General features: G+C 52.2%; 1 protein-coding gene across 1 annotated transcript in view; it reads left to right on the forward strand.

The window, feature by feature from the left end:
* Nucleotides 1-13,984, forward strand: part of LOC123751947 (adhesive plaque matrix protein-like) — a 20,055-nt gene extending 6,071 nt beyond the window's left edge. Inside the window, exons 2-4 of the mRNA XM_069339197.1 lie at nt 5,616-5,760; nt 9,995-10,062; nt 13,222-13,984. Coding sequence (XP_069195298.1) covers nt 5,616-5,760; nt 9,995-10,062; nt 13,222-13,984 — 976 coding nt within the window. The remainder of the gene's footprint in view (nt 1-5,615; nt 5,761-9,994; nt 10,063-13,221) is intronic.
* Nucleotides 13,985-16,485: the final 2,501 nt, after the last annotated feature.

Below are 16,485 nucleotides of genomic sequence, written 5' to 3' on the forward strand. Positions count from 1 at the left end.
CCAGTTAAGTAAATCCTTTAGTATTTTCTTGTGTCTTGTGCCTCTCAGTTCTGGGACCAGTCTGGTGCTTGTTGCCCCTTGTGTTCCAGCTCCGGGTTTTGCTAACAGTAGCTATTTGTTGGCAACTGCTACGTTACTCGATTGTCTTCGTAAATGTATGGGAACTAATTATTGCGTGGAAATGACAAATAACAGAGGACAGTTATTGATATCGAGTGCGGTGGTGCAGGTGGTGGTTGACGACTGCCACATACAGCTGTGTGTCAGGAGGGAGGGGAAAGGGTGGCAGAAGATGAGAGAGAGAGATGAGGGTGAGTAGGGGGATATGGAGGATCTTAATTAATGGCTGTAATCAATGTCCGTCAATGGGAAGTGGAATTATTACCAGCTGAGGCCCCTCTTCTTCCCTCCCTGATCAGCTGTTTGCCCTCCCTCTCCCCTCTAGCGGCCTTCCATGTCTCCCCTACCGCCACTTCTCTCCCCTCGAATCCCTTTTAACCCCGCATCCCCTCGTCCGCCACATCGTTCATATGCGTGGTATGACCAATAGTCTAATCTCTTCCTATTGACTCATGAGTAGGGGGACTAACAACTTCCCCTCGGTTCAGCCTTCTCCTGCTTCCCTACGTTGGCACCCGCCTTCCCCTTACCTCCCTATTACCCTCCCTATTACCCTACTCCTCTTGCCCCTATAAACTCTGTCAGTAGCCTATTTTTACCGTTACTGCATCCTCGCCTCCCGTCTCGTCCTATTTTTCTTATCATAGGGTATATTGATGGGGGGAAGGTAGGTGGAAATTTGGAGCTTAGGGTAGGCTGAGAGAGGGAGGAGGGGGAGGGGGGTGGATGGAAGGTCAAATATATAGTGACCTGTCCATTAAGGTGTCCATATAGGTGGTATAGTTATTGATGTGTGTTTTAGAGTTGAATGGCCTAAATGACGCTGCCGGCCACCATTGTTATGAGGCTGTGGACTGGTGTTAGCAGTCGCTGGCTGTTTGGCGCGCTGGCTGTTTGGCGCGCTGGCTGTTTGGCGCCCTGGCTGTTTGGCGCCCTGGCTGCTTGGCGCCCTGGCTGTTTGGCGCCCTGGCTGCTTGGCGCCCTGGCTGTTTGGCGCCCTGGCTGTTTGGCGCGCTGGCTGTTTGGCGCCCTGGCTGCTTGGCGCCCTGGCTGCTTGGCGCCCTGGCTGTTTGGCGCCCTGGCTGTTTGGCGCGCTGGCTGTTTGGCGCCCTGGCTGTTTGGCGCGCTGGCTGTTTGGCGCGCTGGCTGTTTGGCGCGCTGGCTGTTTGGCGCGCTGGCTGTTTGGCGCCCTGGCTGTTTGGCGCCCTGGCTGTTTGGCGTCCTGGCTGCTTGGCACCCTGGCTGCTTGGCACCCTGGCTGCTTGGCGTCCTGGCTGCTTGGCGTCCTGGCTGCTTGGCGCCCTGGCTGCTTGGCGTCCTGGCTGTTTGGCGTCCTGGCTGCTTGGCGTCCTGGCTGTTTGGCACCCTGGCTGCTTGGCGTCCTGGCTGCTTGGCGTCCTGGCTGCTTGGCGTCCTGGCTGCTTGGCGTCCTGGCTGCTTGGCGTCCTGGCTGCTTGGCGTCCTGGCTGCTTGGCGTCCTGGCTGCTTGGCGTCCTGGCTGCTTGGCGTCCTGGCTGTTTGGCGTCCTGGCTGCTTGGCACCCTGGCTGCTTGGCGTCCTGGCTGCTTGGCGTCCTGGCTGTTTGGCACCCTGGCTGTTTGGCGTCCTGGCTGCTTGGCACCCTGGCTGCTTGGCGTCCTGGCTGTTTGGCGCCCTGGCTGTTTGGCGCCCTGGCTGCTTGGCGCCCTGGCTATCACATCATAGAAATCGTTTGTTTCAACTTCAATTTCTTTCTTTCATTATTATGCACCCCATACCTATCCTGTGGGCGGTGGTGGAAAGGGTTACAGAGGCACATAATGGGTTCAGGAACTGTGTATTTTGTTGTGTGTAGGGTCGGGGGTGCCTCTCTCCAGGCTCTACAGAGGTCCATTTGGGTTCTCGCGTTTGGGTAATCTAGATTGTCTTGCCTTTAGGCTCTGTAAGGAGGATCTTGAATTGTGTATTCACTCGTGGAATTAATGACGACCTCCGGGTTCTCTCTGGGATGTACAATGGCTCCAGTTTGCAGAGTTGAACCTTTGGAGAGGTAATGGAGTCTTGTGTTCCAGGGGTATAATTGTATTTTTTTTTTATTAAGATATGAGGTACATCTGCATTAGTGCAGCTACCCTAGACTATATGAAGTGGAGTACAGTGTGTCAAAAAAGCTAATTGTATATAGGGTGTATAGTTGGTCTGTCGTGAGACTGTAGTTTGTGACACGTGCTGTGCAGCGAAGGACCCTGTTTAGGACACTGTATTTCTTTACATTGGTATGATATGTAAGCGCCAGTGTTGGATGTATGGGTGGGAAACCACTGGTCTGATAATCCTATTATACGCCCACTTCCCTGTTCTTCCCTATTTACACTGCATCTTGAATGTCATCCCTGGCACTCTGAGCCTCCATTCAGTCTTCAGCCCCCACCCAATATCTAGCCCGTGTACCCTTTAGCTTCCCCTTACAGCCGCAACATTCTCTCTACTCTCGCTGTCTAACCTTACCTCTCCCCTCCCCTCACTCCCCCCTCACTCCCCCTCACTTCCCCCCTAACACCCAATCTGGCGACCATAATATCTACCAACTCCTCCTCCCTCTCCCACCGAGACCACCTGCTTCAAGAGTTCCTGCGGTAACTAATTAAAACTTGGCATGGTTAAGGCTGAGAGTGACGCTCGGCCGGCTTCTGCCTTGTTCTGAGAACGGCTTTACACCCCCCTGACATGTGGGACCCTGGCACTCTGGAACCCTTGGCACGTGTGGCCCTGTGGCACGTGTGGCCCTGTGGCACTGGTGGCCCTGTGGCACGGGTGGCCCTGTGGCGTGGGTGGCCTCATCCCGACTCGTTTTTCCCTCCTCTCCAGCAGCTTCTGAAGCGAAGTACGAGAGAGGGGAAAGGAGGGGTTGAGATGTGTGTGGCAAGAGAGGGGAGGTGAGGGGGGGGGGTGTTGAGCAGCAGTTGTGAGAGCCTAGTGCAGCAGCGTGTGCTGTCAGGTGCACGTCACTGCTGGACCACCACTCTATATGTTGCCCCCTGAGTTCACAATGGTGTGTTTACGGGCTCACCATAGCCCGTGCTACATGGACACTTCGTCCTGAGTAGCTAAATCTGAAACATAACCACCACAATGGTGCTGCTGCTGCTGCCGCCTCCTCTCAACCCTTATTCTATGCTAGTTTCCCTCTCATTTTTTCCCCTACGACTTCCCTATCGACCACCTTCGCCGCCCCCATCCCTCCTTTTCATTCATCCGCACGTTTCCTGACAGTCTTCATTCTTTCTCCCTCTCTCCCCATCTTTCTAGGGCTTCGCCTCTCATTGTGCACCTCTCCTCTCTTTCTCCTCCCTCCCCCCCACGGCCAGCCTCCGCCTCCCACCAGTCCTTTTCCCCCCTCAGCCAAGGCTGCCTGCTTTCATGTTGCAGTTTCCGTGCCTAGTGACACTGCTGTTGCCAGCAGATCGATGCCAAATGACAGTCGAATCCGCGTGGATGCCTTCCCCTCTGTCGGCTTCACCGGGTCTCTCCCGCTGCCTGCTGGCTCCCCCCTCTTCTACCTGCTGCTGCTACCTTGACCCTCAGCCTCATCTCGGCCTCGAATAGTTTCCCCTTGACCATCTTAGAACTGCTGTCAGGTTTACACCGTATAACGTTTCAACACAAGAGATGCCTAGGATTTAGTTGTTTACCTACTCATTTTAAACGTTTCTTGGCCGTTTACCTACGGCCTAGACGCGTGCGGCCACACCCTAGGCCTAGACGCGTGCGGCCACACCCTAGGCCTAGACGCGTGCGGCCACACCCTAGGCCTAGACGCGTGCGGCCACACCCTAGGCCTAGACGCGTGCGGCCACACCCGCTCATATAAAAACCTGCTTGCAAAATATTGGCCACAGTGGACAGCAAATCATATTGCAATGATCTTGACAGTATTTGATCGTCTGGTGGTTGACGTAAGTTGTCCCAGGCATCTGTTATTTTGACCCGACACTTCTGGTGAGGATGTTACAAGAGACCAGACTCGCCCGCAAATCCTGTAGCTTAATTGGCAAGCAATTGCCTGGTTGGTGCCTGGTTGATGGGGTTCTGGGAGTTGTTCTACTCCCCAAGCCCGGCCCGAAGCCAGGCCTTTGACTTGTGAGAGTTTGGTCCGCCAGGCTGTTGCTTGGAGCGGCCCACAGGCCCACACACCCACCACAGCCCGGTTGGTCCGGCACTCCTTGGAGGAATCTCTACTTTGCTTCCTCCATCCATCATTTTGCCCGACGCTGTGGCAGGAAACAATTAAGTTTGCCTTTTCACACGCTGACTTTTTTTTGTTTATCCTGTAGACTAAATTCCCATTCTATTCCCCCAGTAAAGACACGACCATCTTTTTTTAATACAGTACTTGCTACATAAGGGAGCCGGTCGGCCGAGCGGACAGCACGCGGGACTTGTGTTCCTGTGGTCCTGGGTTCAATCCCAGGCGCCGGCGAGAAACAATGGGCAGAGTTTCTTTCACCCTATGCCCCTGTTACCTAGCAGTAAAATAGGTACCTGGGTGTTAGTCAGCTGTCACGGGCTGCTTCCTGGGGGTGGAGGCCTGGTCGAGGACCGGGCCGCGGGGACACTAAAGCCCCGAAATCATCTCAAGATAACCTCAAGAAGATAACATAATTCATTGTTCATATAACCAGCTCAAGTCGCCAGCACTTAACATTTTCATAACTTTAGTGGGACTAAAGGGGCGCTTCCACTACACATAAGGGGTAAAACTGGCCGACCCCTCACAGTGTTCAAGAGAGAACTTGACAAACATCTCCAAAGGATACCTGATCAACCAGGCTGTGACTCATACGTCAGGCTGCGAGCAGCCGCATCCAACAGCCTGGTTGACCAGTCCGGCAACGAGGAGGCCTGGTCGACGACCGGGTCGTGGGGTCGTGGGGTCGCTGAGCCCCGGAATCACCTCAAGGTAACCTCAAAGTAAGGGACGTATATTAGCATTGTTATTAACGTGTGTGTGTTCGTCCCATCTCGGTCAAGCATTCGTCCTGCAGGGCAGCAAATGCGGTTTCACACCATTCTTGCGCTACTTTCGTTATTAATCTTCATCTTAGCCTAATTATAATTTCCTTTGCAAAAATACGGTCCACATTTTTCGCTCTCCTTTGCCTTCTCTTGTAGATGTTAGCTTTTCATTCGTCTAGAGAAACGGTTAATGCTTATTTCTTCTCTAATTCCATCTTAAAAGCCTTTCAGTTGTTCACAGTTCGGTGAGCCAGACCTTGTATCGTTCAAACTTAATATTAGGAAACCCCCCCAAACATCACTGACTGGAGACACCTGCTTGCGATGGCTCTCCTGACTCATGTGTGGGGAGGGTACATATGTAACAGGTAAGGGTACGGCACGACACACATGACACCCTGAAGTGTCATACATAATGCTACGCCCTGGACCTTCCTCTCAATTTGGAAACGGGTAAAATAGCGGAACTAAATGCTTAATGAGATTATTCACGCACGCAGGACCTCGGGCAAGCCCTCACGACCTCGGGCAAGCCCTCGCGACCTCGGGCAAGCCCTCGCGACCTCGGGCAAGCCCTCGCGACCTCGGGCAAGCCCTCGCGACCTCGGGCAAGCCCTCGCGACCTCGGGCAAGCCTTCGCGACCTGTACTGTCAACAATCATGGCGACTTTGTTTACATATATTCAACAGGGTTACGAGCTTCGAAACATCAGTCCAAGGCATTTATTATCAAGAACCCATAGTGATTCGGAGCTCGTGAACAGTTGATTAAATGTAAACAACGTCGCCGTGACTGTTGAAAGATGTATAGACTCCGTAAGTTGTGGCAAGAAATGCTTGGTGAATTCTGGCGCTGTCGCTCTGGAGATGGATTGGGTATTTGGAGCCAGCATCATCACCTGAGAAGAACAGGACCCTCGGTAGCATCTCAACGTTATTCTCAAGAGTTTCTTGTACTCTCTACGTGGAGACCCTTCGTCCTTTCCCCCCCCCCCCAACCCCCTACCTCCCTCCCCTACCTCCCTCCCCCACCCCCTACCTCCCTCCCCTACATCCCTCCCCCACCCCCTACCTCTCTGGCTGTTATTATCCATTTTGCTTGAAAATTACCCCTTCCATTTGCCATGAAGAATTATCCCTCCCGTTTTTATTCATTCCTTGACCTCCCTTTCGTTTTTTTCTACTTTTTTTTCTTTCTTTGTGCTTACCAATTACCATGTTGGTCCTCCATAGGGTTGGGTTTCATCCTCTTCCCTTACATTTCCTGTTCCACCACCTGGAGTGCAGAGGAAGAAGTTGTGGAAGCCACCTCCCGCCGTAAATTAAAAACCGGATTCGACAATGAATTCAAAAGTTGTTGTTGTTATAGATTAAGCTACTCGGAACAAGTTCCAAGTAGAGCACGGGCTATGGTGAGCCCGTAACTTACCTGGCACAGGAGCGGGGCAAGTAGCACGGGCTATGGTGAGCCAGTAGTGGACTTACCTGGCACAGGAGCGGGGCAAGTAGCACGGGCTATGGTGAGCCAGTAGTGGACTCACCTGGCACAGGAGCGGGGCAAGTAGCACGGGCTATGGTGAGCCAGTAGTGGACTTACCTGGCACAGGAGTGGGGCAAGTAGCACGGGCTATGGTGAGCCAGTAGTGGACTTACCTGGCACAGGAGCGGGGCAAGTAGCACGGGCTATGGTGAGCCAGTAGTGGACTTACCTGGCACAGGAGCGGGGCAAGTAGCACGGGCTATGGTGAGCCAGTAGTGGACTTACCTGGCACAGGAGCGGGGCAAGTAGCGCGGGCTATGGTGAGCCAGTAGTGGACTTACCTGGCACAGGAGTGGGGCAAGTAGCACGGGCTATGGTGAGCCAGTAGTGGACTTACCTGGCACAGGAGCGGGGCAAGTAGCGCGGGCTATGGTGAGCCAGTAGTGGACTTACCTGGCACAGGAGCGGGGCAAGTAGCACGGGCTATGGTGAGCCCGTAGTGGACTTACCTGGCACAGGAGCGGGGCAAGTAGCACGGGCTATGGTGAGCCCGTAGTGGACTTACCTGGCACAGGAGCGAATTATGAATTATAAATAGTTCAAACGCCAGCCAAGTTCATATATAATATACCAGGCACATGCAACACGGCTATAATAGGAGGCGCATGAAGAACTACACATCACTGACCCCTAGACATTGTTAGGTAGACCTGTGGTGCCTTGTCACCCCCCTTACGGGTTATTCATGCCCGTGCCACCTCCTAGTTGGCTTCATCTTAATCAATCAATCAATCACCTGTCACTCCGTAGTTGACGTTCCCTTCTGCAGGATGTTGGGGGAGGGGGGGGGGTCAACCACCTCCTGCTAGTTCCACCCATCCTTCCGTTATCCTCCTAGTAGATAAGTTCTTGCAAGAAGTGCCGGACCAACCGGGCTGTAGTGGATACGTGGGCCTGCGGGCCGCTCCAAGCAACAGCCTATTGGACAAGGCTCTCAAAAGTCGAGCCTGGCCCACCCTGACAGCTGGGTGGACAGCGCTTCGGATTCGTAGTCCTGAGGTTCCGGATTCGATCCCCGGTAGAGGCAGAGACAAATGGGCAAAATGTTTCTTTCACCCTGATGCACTTGTTACCTAACAGGAAATTAGGTACCTGGGAGTTAGACAGCTGCTACGGGCTGCTTCCTGGGGGTGTGTAACAAAAAGGAGGCCTGGTCGAGGACCGGGCCGCCGGGACGCTAAGCTCCAAAATCATCTCAAGATAACCCCTCAAGATGACCTGCCTTGCCGAGAGGATCTTGGTAGTAGAACTCCCCGAGATCCTCTCCAGGTATGCAAGTAGCATACCTTGAGGTGCTTCCGGGGCTTAGAGTCCCCGAGGACCGGTTGTCGACCAGGCCTCCAGGTTGCTGGACTGATCAACCAGGCTGTTGGACGCGGCTGCTCGCATCAACAAATATTCGGGACAGGGGGGGGGGAGGGTGATTGGACGGTAGTTAATGGTTGGCGAGAAGGAACCTGGTTGATACCTGGTTGATGGGGTTCTGGGAGTTCTTCTACTCCCCAAGCCCGGCCTAAGGCCAGGCTTGACTTGTGAGAGTTTGGTCCACCAGGCTGTTGCTTGGACCTGCTCTTCATTGGGTCTGTTCTGCATTTTCTTCCATATCGTTCACTCCAGTACGTTGTTATTTTACTGTGCAGATTGGGGACGTGGCCCTCCAGTATCTTCCACGTGTATATTATTTGACATCTCTCTCGTCTCCTTTCTAGTGAGTACATTTGGAGAGCTTTGAAACTATCCTAATAAAATTTAGGTGCTTTATCGCGTCTCTCTGTATTCCCTCTATTTCAGCAGTCTCTCCTGCTCTGAAGGGGGAAGTGAGTACTGAGCAGTACTCAAGACGGGACAACACAAGTGACTTGAAGAGTACAACCATTGTGATGGGATCCCTGGATTTGAAAGTTCTCGTAATCCATCCTATCATTTTTCTGGCTGACGCAATATTTGCTTGGTTATGCTCCCTAAACGTTAGGTCGTCAGACATCATTATTCCCAAATCCTTTACATGCTGTTTTCCTACTATGGGCACATTTGATTGTGTTTTGTACTCTGTATTATGTTTAAGGTCCTCATTTTTTCCGTACCTGAGTACCTGGAATTTATCACTATTAAACATCATGTTATTGTCTGCTGCCCAGTCGAAAACTTTATTAATATCTGCTTGTAGTTTTTCAATGTCTTCAAGAGAAGTAATTTTCATGCTGATTTTTTTGTCATCTGCAAAGGATGATACAAAGCTGTGACTTGTATTTGAGTCTATATCTGATATGAGAATACCTTGGAGTTACCTTGGCGTTTTTCCGGGGCATAGCGTTCCCGCGGCCCGGTTGTCGACCAGGCCTCTTCGTTGCTGGACTGGTCAACCAGGCTGTTTGACGCGGCTGCTTGCAGCCTGACGTATGAATCACAGCCTGGTTGATCAGGTATCCTTTGAAGGTGCTTCAAAGGAAAAGCAGCGGTGCAAAGACTGTACCCTGAGGTACAGAGCTAGTTTATTCCTGGCAGAAGGGGAAGGGGGGGGGGGTGAGGTGTTGGATAGGTGAGGGATGGATGGCAGGTAGGTGAGGACCGCTGCTCAGATGGCCGCCCTGAATGAAACGTGAGCCAGCTGCCTAGGACCACTGAGGTAAGTGATCCTTCCTCCCCCCCCCCCCATGATCAGGTTCTTGCCGCTCCCTCCATGAGCTCTTCCCTGTTACTTCCCTCCCCCTCCCTCACCCCTTCCCCTCTCCCTGTTCCACTTCCCCCTCCTCCCTCTCCCTGTTCCACTCCCCCCTCCTCCCTCTCCCTGTTCCACTCCCCCCTCCTCCCTCTCCCTGTTCCACTCATTCCCCCTCCCTGTTCCACTTCCACCCTCCCTGTTCCACTCCCCCCCGTCCCTATTCCTGTTCCACTTCCCCGGCCCTCGTCACGGATTGTACCAGACGTCTCTCCCATTTTCGTGTGTGCGCGCTCCACTTCTCCTATTGAATAATGCATCGCATTTTGACGTCAAAATTCCCAGCGGACAAAACATGAACTCGTCCCTCGGGGTAAAATTAAAAAACAAAAATTAAAATGTTTTTTTCTCTGCGTAGGTTGCTTGGTTAGGTTTGGGCTAGAATGTTTTAGTACAGCGTTTTTATGTCCGTTGTGGCAACTGGAGAGGACCCGCTGGAGGGAGAGGGGAGATTTTTTTACGGCTTGTCGTTATTGCATATGCACGATTTGCAATTACTCCCCCCACCCTCCCCGTTCGAGAATGATCCACTTGTTTATTGGGCGTGCTTTCAGACATGACTATTGCCGCGGTGGACCCCTCACTGTAAGCGTGAACCCAATGCCCCCTTCCCTACCCAGTCTCCCGTCCTCAAAGCTTATAGTGAGCGCGACCATCAGAGACCCGGCACGCACCGCTCCTGTGCCAGGTAAGTCCACTACGGGCTTACCATAGCCCGTTCTACTTACCCCGCTCCTGTGCCAGGTAAGTTATGGGCTCACCATAGTCCGTGCTACTTGGAGCTTGTTCCGAGTAGCTGAATCTGTAACAACAACATCAACATCAGAGCCCAGGCTGGGTGAGCGCGCTGTCCTGTGTCACAGCAACGAGACCAGGATTAATGTTCTTAACATGTCGTGTCCTTCTGAAGCGCTTCTCGATCGCCTCGTTGGAATGGCCGGCTCGAGGTGCGTCAGGGATGTACAGGGTAGAAATAGCCTGAATAGAAATGATAGAAAATAGAAACTTCGGGGGGTTAGAAATTGCCTAAGCTACTGAACAAATCCACAAGGGCCGTGACGAGGATTCTAGCCTAAAGTTCAATTTCAATTTCAATAGAATAAGTAGCCTAAGATCGAGGAGTAGCCTAAGCTACTCTATCCCTTCGAGATGTATTTCTTTCTTGTCTCAATAAACATACTTGAACTTGATGTACAGGAGCGTGACATGCAGTGACATTTAACACATTGCTCCGCCAAATTTTTTGATAAACTGTTCTTAATCATGTTTTTTTTTTAATTTTGTGAGGATATGTGCATTTGAAACATTATCTCAGGAATTAGCACCGTAATTGGTGGATAGTTAAGAACCCAGGTTATGGTGGTGGTGTAGACGGCTTGGGATTACTGTGGGGGTGAAGTTGAAGTTTGAAGAGAACATTGCGACTTGTTTGGTGGTATAATTAAGTTATTCCTGTATTGTGGGAATGGTTGTGGCGCCACCAGCGACAGGTGTGTCACGCGGCGGTGCCTAGGGCTGGTGTGTCACCAGCAGGTGTGTGGCGCCACCAGCGACAGGTGTGTCACGTGGCGGTGCCCAGAGCTGGTGTGTCAACAGCAGGTGTGTGGCGCCCTCAGCGATAGGTGTGTCACGCGGCGGTGCCCAGAGCTGGTGTGTCAACAGCAGGTGTGTGGGGTGAGGCGTCAACGTCTGCTGGTGGTGGTTGCGTCAATTAAGGAGCGCACACCGACCTTACTAATGTGGACTGACACCTAATGCGAGTGACGCTGGGGGGACACATGATCCACACCTTCATTATCCACACCTTCATTATCCACACCTGCATTATCCACACCTGCATTATCCACGCATGCATTATCCACACCTGCATTATCCACACCTGCATTATCCACACCTGCATTATCCACACCGGCATTATCCACACCAAAGACCAGACGAGACCAATGGAGCGGGCAACGTTGTCAGTGCAAACCTAGAGTGACACAGGCCGGACAATGCGTCGGGAACCCAGTGTGTTATGTTCAAAGCTTTGGCTTGTAAATGGGATTGATTTAAGTGAACATTTGTAACCCTGCAACAAGCTAGGCTCATTCTTCATAAGGTTTTTTTTGTCTTTACTTCTTAAATTTATAAATTTAAAGTTCCTCACTGGCTTTAAAGTGAACTTTGAGAACAAGATGGAACTTATGACAAAAAAACATTTGTATATGCATAGTTTTACTCGCCTAGTTGTTGTTGCTGGCGATGAGCTTCGGATCTTTTGATCCTTGTCACTCTACTGATGTACAGGTTTCTGAGCTTATTGAGCTTTATCATATGTGCATTTGAAGTTGTGCATGTGATGAATGTGTGCATTGTGTGTGTATATGTGCATTTGAAGTTGTGCATGTGATGAATGTGTGCATTGTGTGTGTATATGTGCATTTGAAGTTGTGCATGTGATGAATGTGTGCATTGTGTGTGTATATGTGCATTTGAAGTTGTGCATGTGATGAATGTGTGCATTGTGTGTGTATATGTGCATTTGAAGCTGTGTTTAGTCACCCATCAGTTACTACTGTATTCCATTTATTTACTACTGTGACACTGAAAATGTTTTTTCCAGTGTCTCTGTGGCTCATTTGGGTACTCAGTTTCCGCCCCGTCTCCCCCCCCCCCATCCCCTCTTGTGCGAGCACCGCCGCGCTAAACAAGTTGCAATTCGCTCTTGCACAAGACAGCACATATATGACTTATTGCTTATAGTCACTATTTCGCTTATAAATACGTACATATGTGACATATTCCAAGCCATATTTTTTTCAAGGCACTAACTTTTTATCTCAGTTTTATTAAATAGAGATTTTATACAAAATTCGACAATATCCTGAGTTACTTTACAATGTATTTAAATATTTTAGTTTTGTTTTATTATTTTTATAAAACGTGTAATATCAATATAGTTATAGTTTCAATAATAATTGTAATATCTTAACATACTAAGAAGGTTAGGTTGTGGTTTTCTATTCAGCTTTTCAAGGTAAACTCAAATATCCACAATAAATTAGTATGTCACATATGCACTTATTCATAAGCAAGATATTGACTATAAGCAAGTGCGAGAACGGGTTGCCAAAATATGATGTGTACCATATGACACCACTTGCTCGGTGTCATATGGTGAGACATTTTGATTCTCCTGTGTACACGTGCCTTTGTTTACGTGCCTTTGTTTACGTCCTTAAGCGTATAGTAATTTCTTCCGGATGCTGCGGCGCAGCAGTTGAAGGCCGTGATAATTGTTACAAACGGTACAAGACAAGTTGAGAGGTTGTGTTTTCCTGCTTGGGTGTATCTCAGCCAGCACACGCGTCCAACAGCTTGGTTGACCAGTCCAGTAACCAGGAGGCCTGGTCGAGGACCGGGCCGCGGGGACGTTGAGCCCCTGAAACCATCGCAAGGTCTCCTTTACCACCGCAACTTCCCGGGCTGGGTTCTTTTTGATGCTCTGCAATTTCAGATGACGGAAAACATGCATGAGGAAGTTTGGGCATCGCGCCTGTGGTTAACTTGTGATATTGGAGGTGGGTTGGTGGGGGGCGGGGGGGGGGGAGAAGGGTAGGTGGGTGGAATTGATGGGGGTTGGAGGGGGTTGAGAAGTTGGGTTTGTTACACGGTCGACATGATCTGTGTCAGCGGTAGAGGAAATGTCTCTCAAATTCGTAAATACAAGTTTGAAAAGTAAGGATGGTGGAGGGTGTGGTGTGGGAGGCCGGCGTTCACTGGCAGAGGCTTCTGTGTGGAGCTGGGCGCCTGGATGTCTCTCGTTCTTACCAGTTGTAATAAATTATACTGGATGGTTCTGTAGACACTCGGCCGTGCCCTCCCCGACCACTGGCCACTCGGCCAAGCCCTCCCCGACCACTGGCCACTCGGCCAAGCCCTCCCCGACCACTGGCCACTCGGCCAAGCCCTCCCCGACCACTGGCCACTCGGCCAAGCCCTCCCCGACCACTGGCCACTCGGCCAAGCCCTCCCCGACCACTGGCCACTCGGCCAAGCCCTCCCCGACCACTGGCCACTCGGCCAAGCCCTCCCCGACCACTGGCCACTCGGCCAAGCCCTCCCCGACCACTGGCCACTCGGCCAAGCCCTCCCCGACCACTGGCCACTCGGCCAAGCCCTCCCCGACCACTGGCCACTCGGCCAAGCCCTCCCCGACCACTGGCCACTCGGCCAAGCCCTCCCCGACCACTGGCCACTCGGCCAAGCCCTCCCCGACCACTGGCCACTCGGCCAAGCCCTCCCCGACCACTGGCCACTCGGCCAAGCCCTCCCCGACCACTGGCCACTCGGCCAAGCCCTCCCCGACCACTGGCCACTCGGCCAAGCCCTCCCCGACCACTGGCCACTCGGCCAAGCCCTCCCCGACCACTGGCCACTCGGCCAAGCCCTCCCCGACCACTGGCCACTCGGCCAAGCCCTCCCCGACCACTGGCCACTCGGCCAAGCCCTCCCCGACCACTGGCCACTCGGCCAAGCCCTCCCCGACCACTGGCCACTCGGCCAAGCCCTCCCCGACCACTGGCCACTCGGCCAAGCCCTCCCCGACCACTGGCCACTCGTGTTAACTATTCCCGCGAAGAGACACGGAGCACTGCGGCTGCTATGTCGTTGGTGGCATATGTTAGTCTCTCCTGGAAGACTGATCCGCTATTGCACTCATCAATCCTCTCCGTTCGTAAATGCAGGTCCTTCGTGTGGTTTTGAGTTGCGGTGTTTACCTGGTGTTGCGTGGTTCCTGAAGTGTGAGTAGTGTCGCTAGTGTGTTGAGCTGAGGACAGCAGCGGTAAGATTGATTGATTGATACAGATTAAGCCACCCAAGAGGTGGCACGGGCATGAATAGCCCGTAAAAAAAAGCGGCGGTGTCTTGTTTGGCGGCTGGTGTTGGGGTAAGCGTATCCTATGTCCAAGGCCGGCCGTCATCTCTTAAAATAATAGACCTGAATCCACGAAGCGGAGGAATAGCTTATAAATAAAATACTACGTCAATTTTTCACATTTTTTTTCTGCCGATATTTGTGTTTTTAGGAGGGAGGGAGGGTGGGAGGGAAGCATGGGAGGAATGGAGGGTGGGAGGGAAGCATGGGAGGAATGGAGGGTGGGAGGGAGGGACTGAGTAGTGTGGTAGTGGGTGTGAGTGCAGCATCCTGGACCGCTGGAGGGAGTTGCGGGTCACGCACAGATCAGGTGGTCCAGGGTGTGGCCCTAGCGTTGCTACCCTGGACCACACCCTGGACCACCCTGGACCACACCCTGGACCACACCCTGGACCACACCCTGGACCACACCCTGGACCACCCTGGACCACACCCTGGACCACACCCTGGACCACACCCTGGACCACACCCTGGACCACACCCAGGACCACACCCTGGACCACCCTGGACCACACCCTGGACCACACCCTGGACCACACCCTGGACCACACCCTGGACCACACCCTGGACCACCCTGGACCACACCCTGGACCACACCCTGGACCACACCCTGGACCACACCCTGGACCACACCCTGGACCACACCCTGGACCACACCCTGGACCACCCTGGACCACACCCTGGACCACACCCTGGACCACACCCTGGACCACCCTGGACCACACCCTGGACCACACCCTGGACCACACCCTGGACCACCCTGGACCACACCCTGGACCACACCCTGGACTCCACTACTACTAACACTGAACAAAATAATGATGAGACCAAAAATCAGTAGGAGCCATGCGGAGGATTCGAACCTCCACTCTGGGTACTGCCAAGCACACGCCTTAAACCGCTGAACCAAAATATGCGGAAAAAGTAATGTAAGCTAGGATTCAGCTGAATCCTCCAGGGCTTATAGCAGTAAATAGGTACCTGGGAGTTAGTCAGCTGTCACGGGCTGCTTCCTGGGGGTGGAGGCCTGGTCGATCACCGGGCCGCGGGGACACTAAGCCCCGAAATCATCTCAAGATAACCTCCCGAGGTTTGACACCAAAAGGAAATACTTGTATACTACGAGTATACTCTGAAATACTCGGACATACTACGGGTGCTCAACTGCACTGGAAGGCGGAGTTGGGTAAGCCACCTCCATCCACCTCTTAAAGGGCCAGATTCGACAAAGAACTCGAACGTAATGATCGCTGAATTGTTTCGAAACAAGAAGGCCAGTAGTTAGTGGTATAAAGAGGCAGACGTCACTCCACCATAGTCAGTGATAGGTTAGTAATGATGGGTAAGTAAGCACTTACCCATCATGGTTATGTAAGCACTTACCCATCATGGTTAAGTAAGCACTTACCCATCATGGTTAAGTAAGCACTTACCCATCATGGTTATGTAAGCACTTACCCATCATGGTTAAGTAAGCACTTACCCATCATGGTTAAGCAAGCACTTACCCATCATGGTTATGTAAGCACTTACCCATCATGGTTAAGCAAGCACTTACCCATCATGGTTATGTAAGCACTTACCCATCATGATTATGTAAGCACTTACCCATCATGGTTAAGTAAGCACTTACCCATCACCCATAACCCCCCATTACCCATCATGGGGAGTTATGGTAAATGTCTGCGATAACGAAAGCTGTGTACCTTTAACACTGCGACCTTTGACTTATTGCTCCCAAACCAAATCAATTCTCTCCTCAACACCCACCAGCCCAAGTCATTGTATCGTGCGTGTTGACGGGCTGGCGGGCACACGTATCTCCAGGGTTGTGTGTCTTGCGGTCCTACAGCCAGCCATCTATCTGCACATGATAACGTTTTACGGTCAGTGGTGTGTAAGGTTAGGTTGGGGCACGCTTGCTCTCTGTTGACCAGGCCACAGACTCGAAGGTGAAGGGACGACGACGTGTTTCGGTCCGTCCTGGACCATTCTCAAGTCGATTGTCTTGGTCCAGGACGGACCGAAACGTCGTCGTCCCTTCACCTAGTGTGTGGTCTGGTCAACATTAGCCACGTTATTGTGACTCATCGCCTCCACGCTTGCTCTCATTGGGTACGAACATACACAGAGGAGACTAGCTTGAGCTACCTCATCCCTGCGTGTGTTTATACCTCAATAAACTTGTTT

This window comes from Procambarus clarkii, chromosome 41, assembly GCF_040958095.1.
Source record: "Procambarus clarkii isolate CNS0578487 chromosome 41, FALCON_Pclarkii_2.0, whole genome shotgun sequence".
Lineage (NCBI taxonomy): Eukaryota > Metazoa > Arthropoda > Malacostraca > Decapoda > Cambaridae > Procambarus > Procambarus clarkii.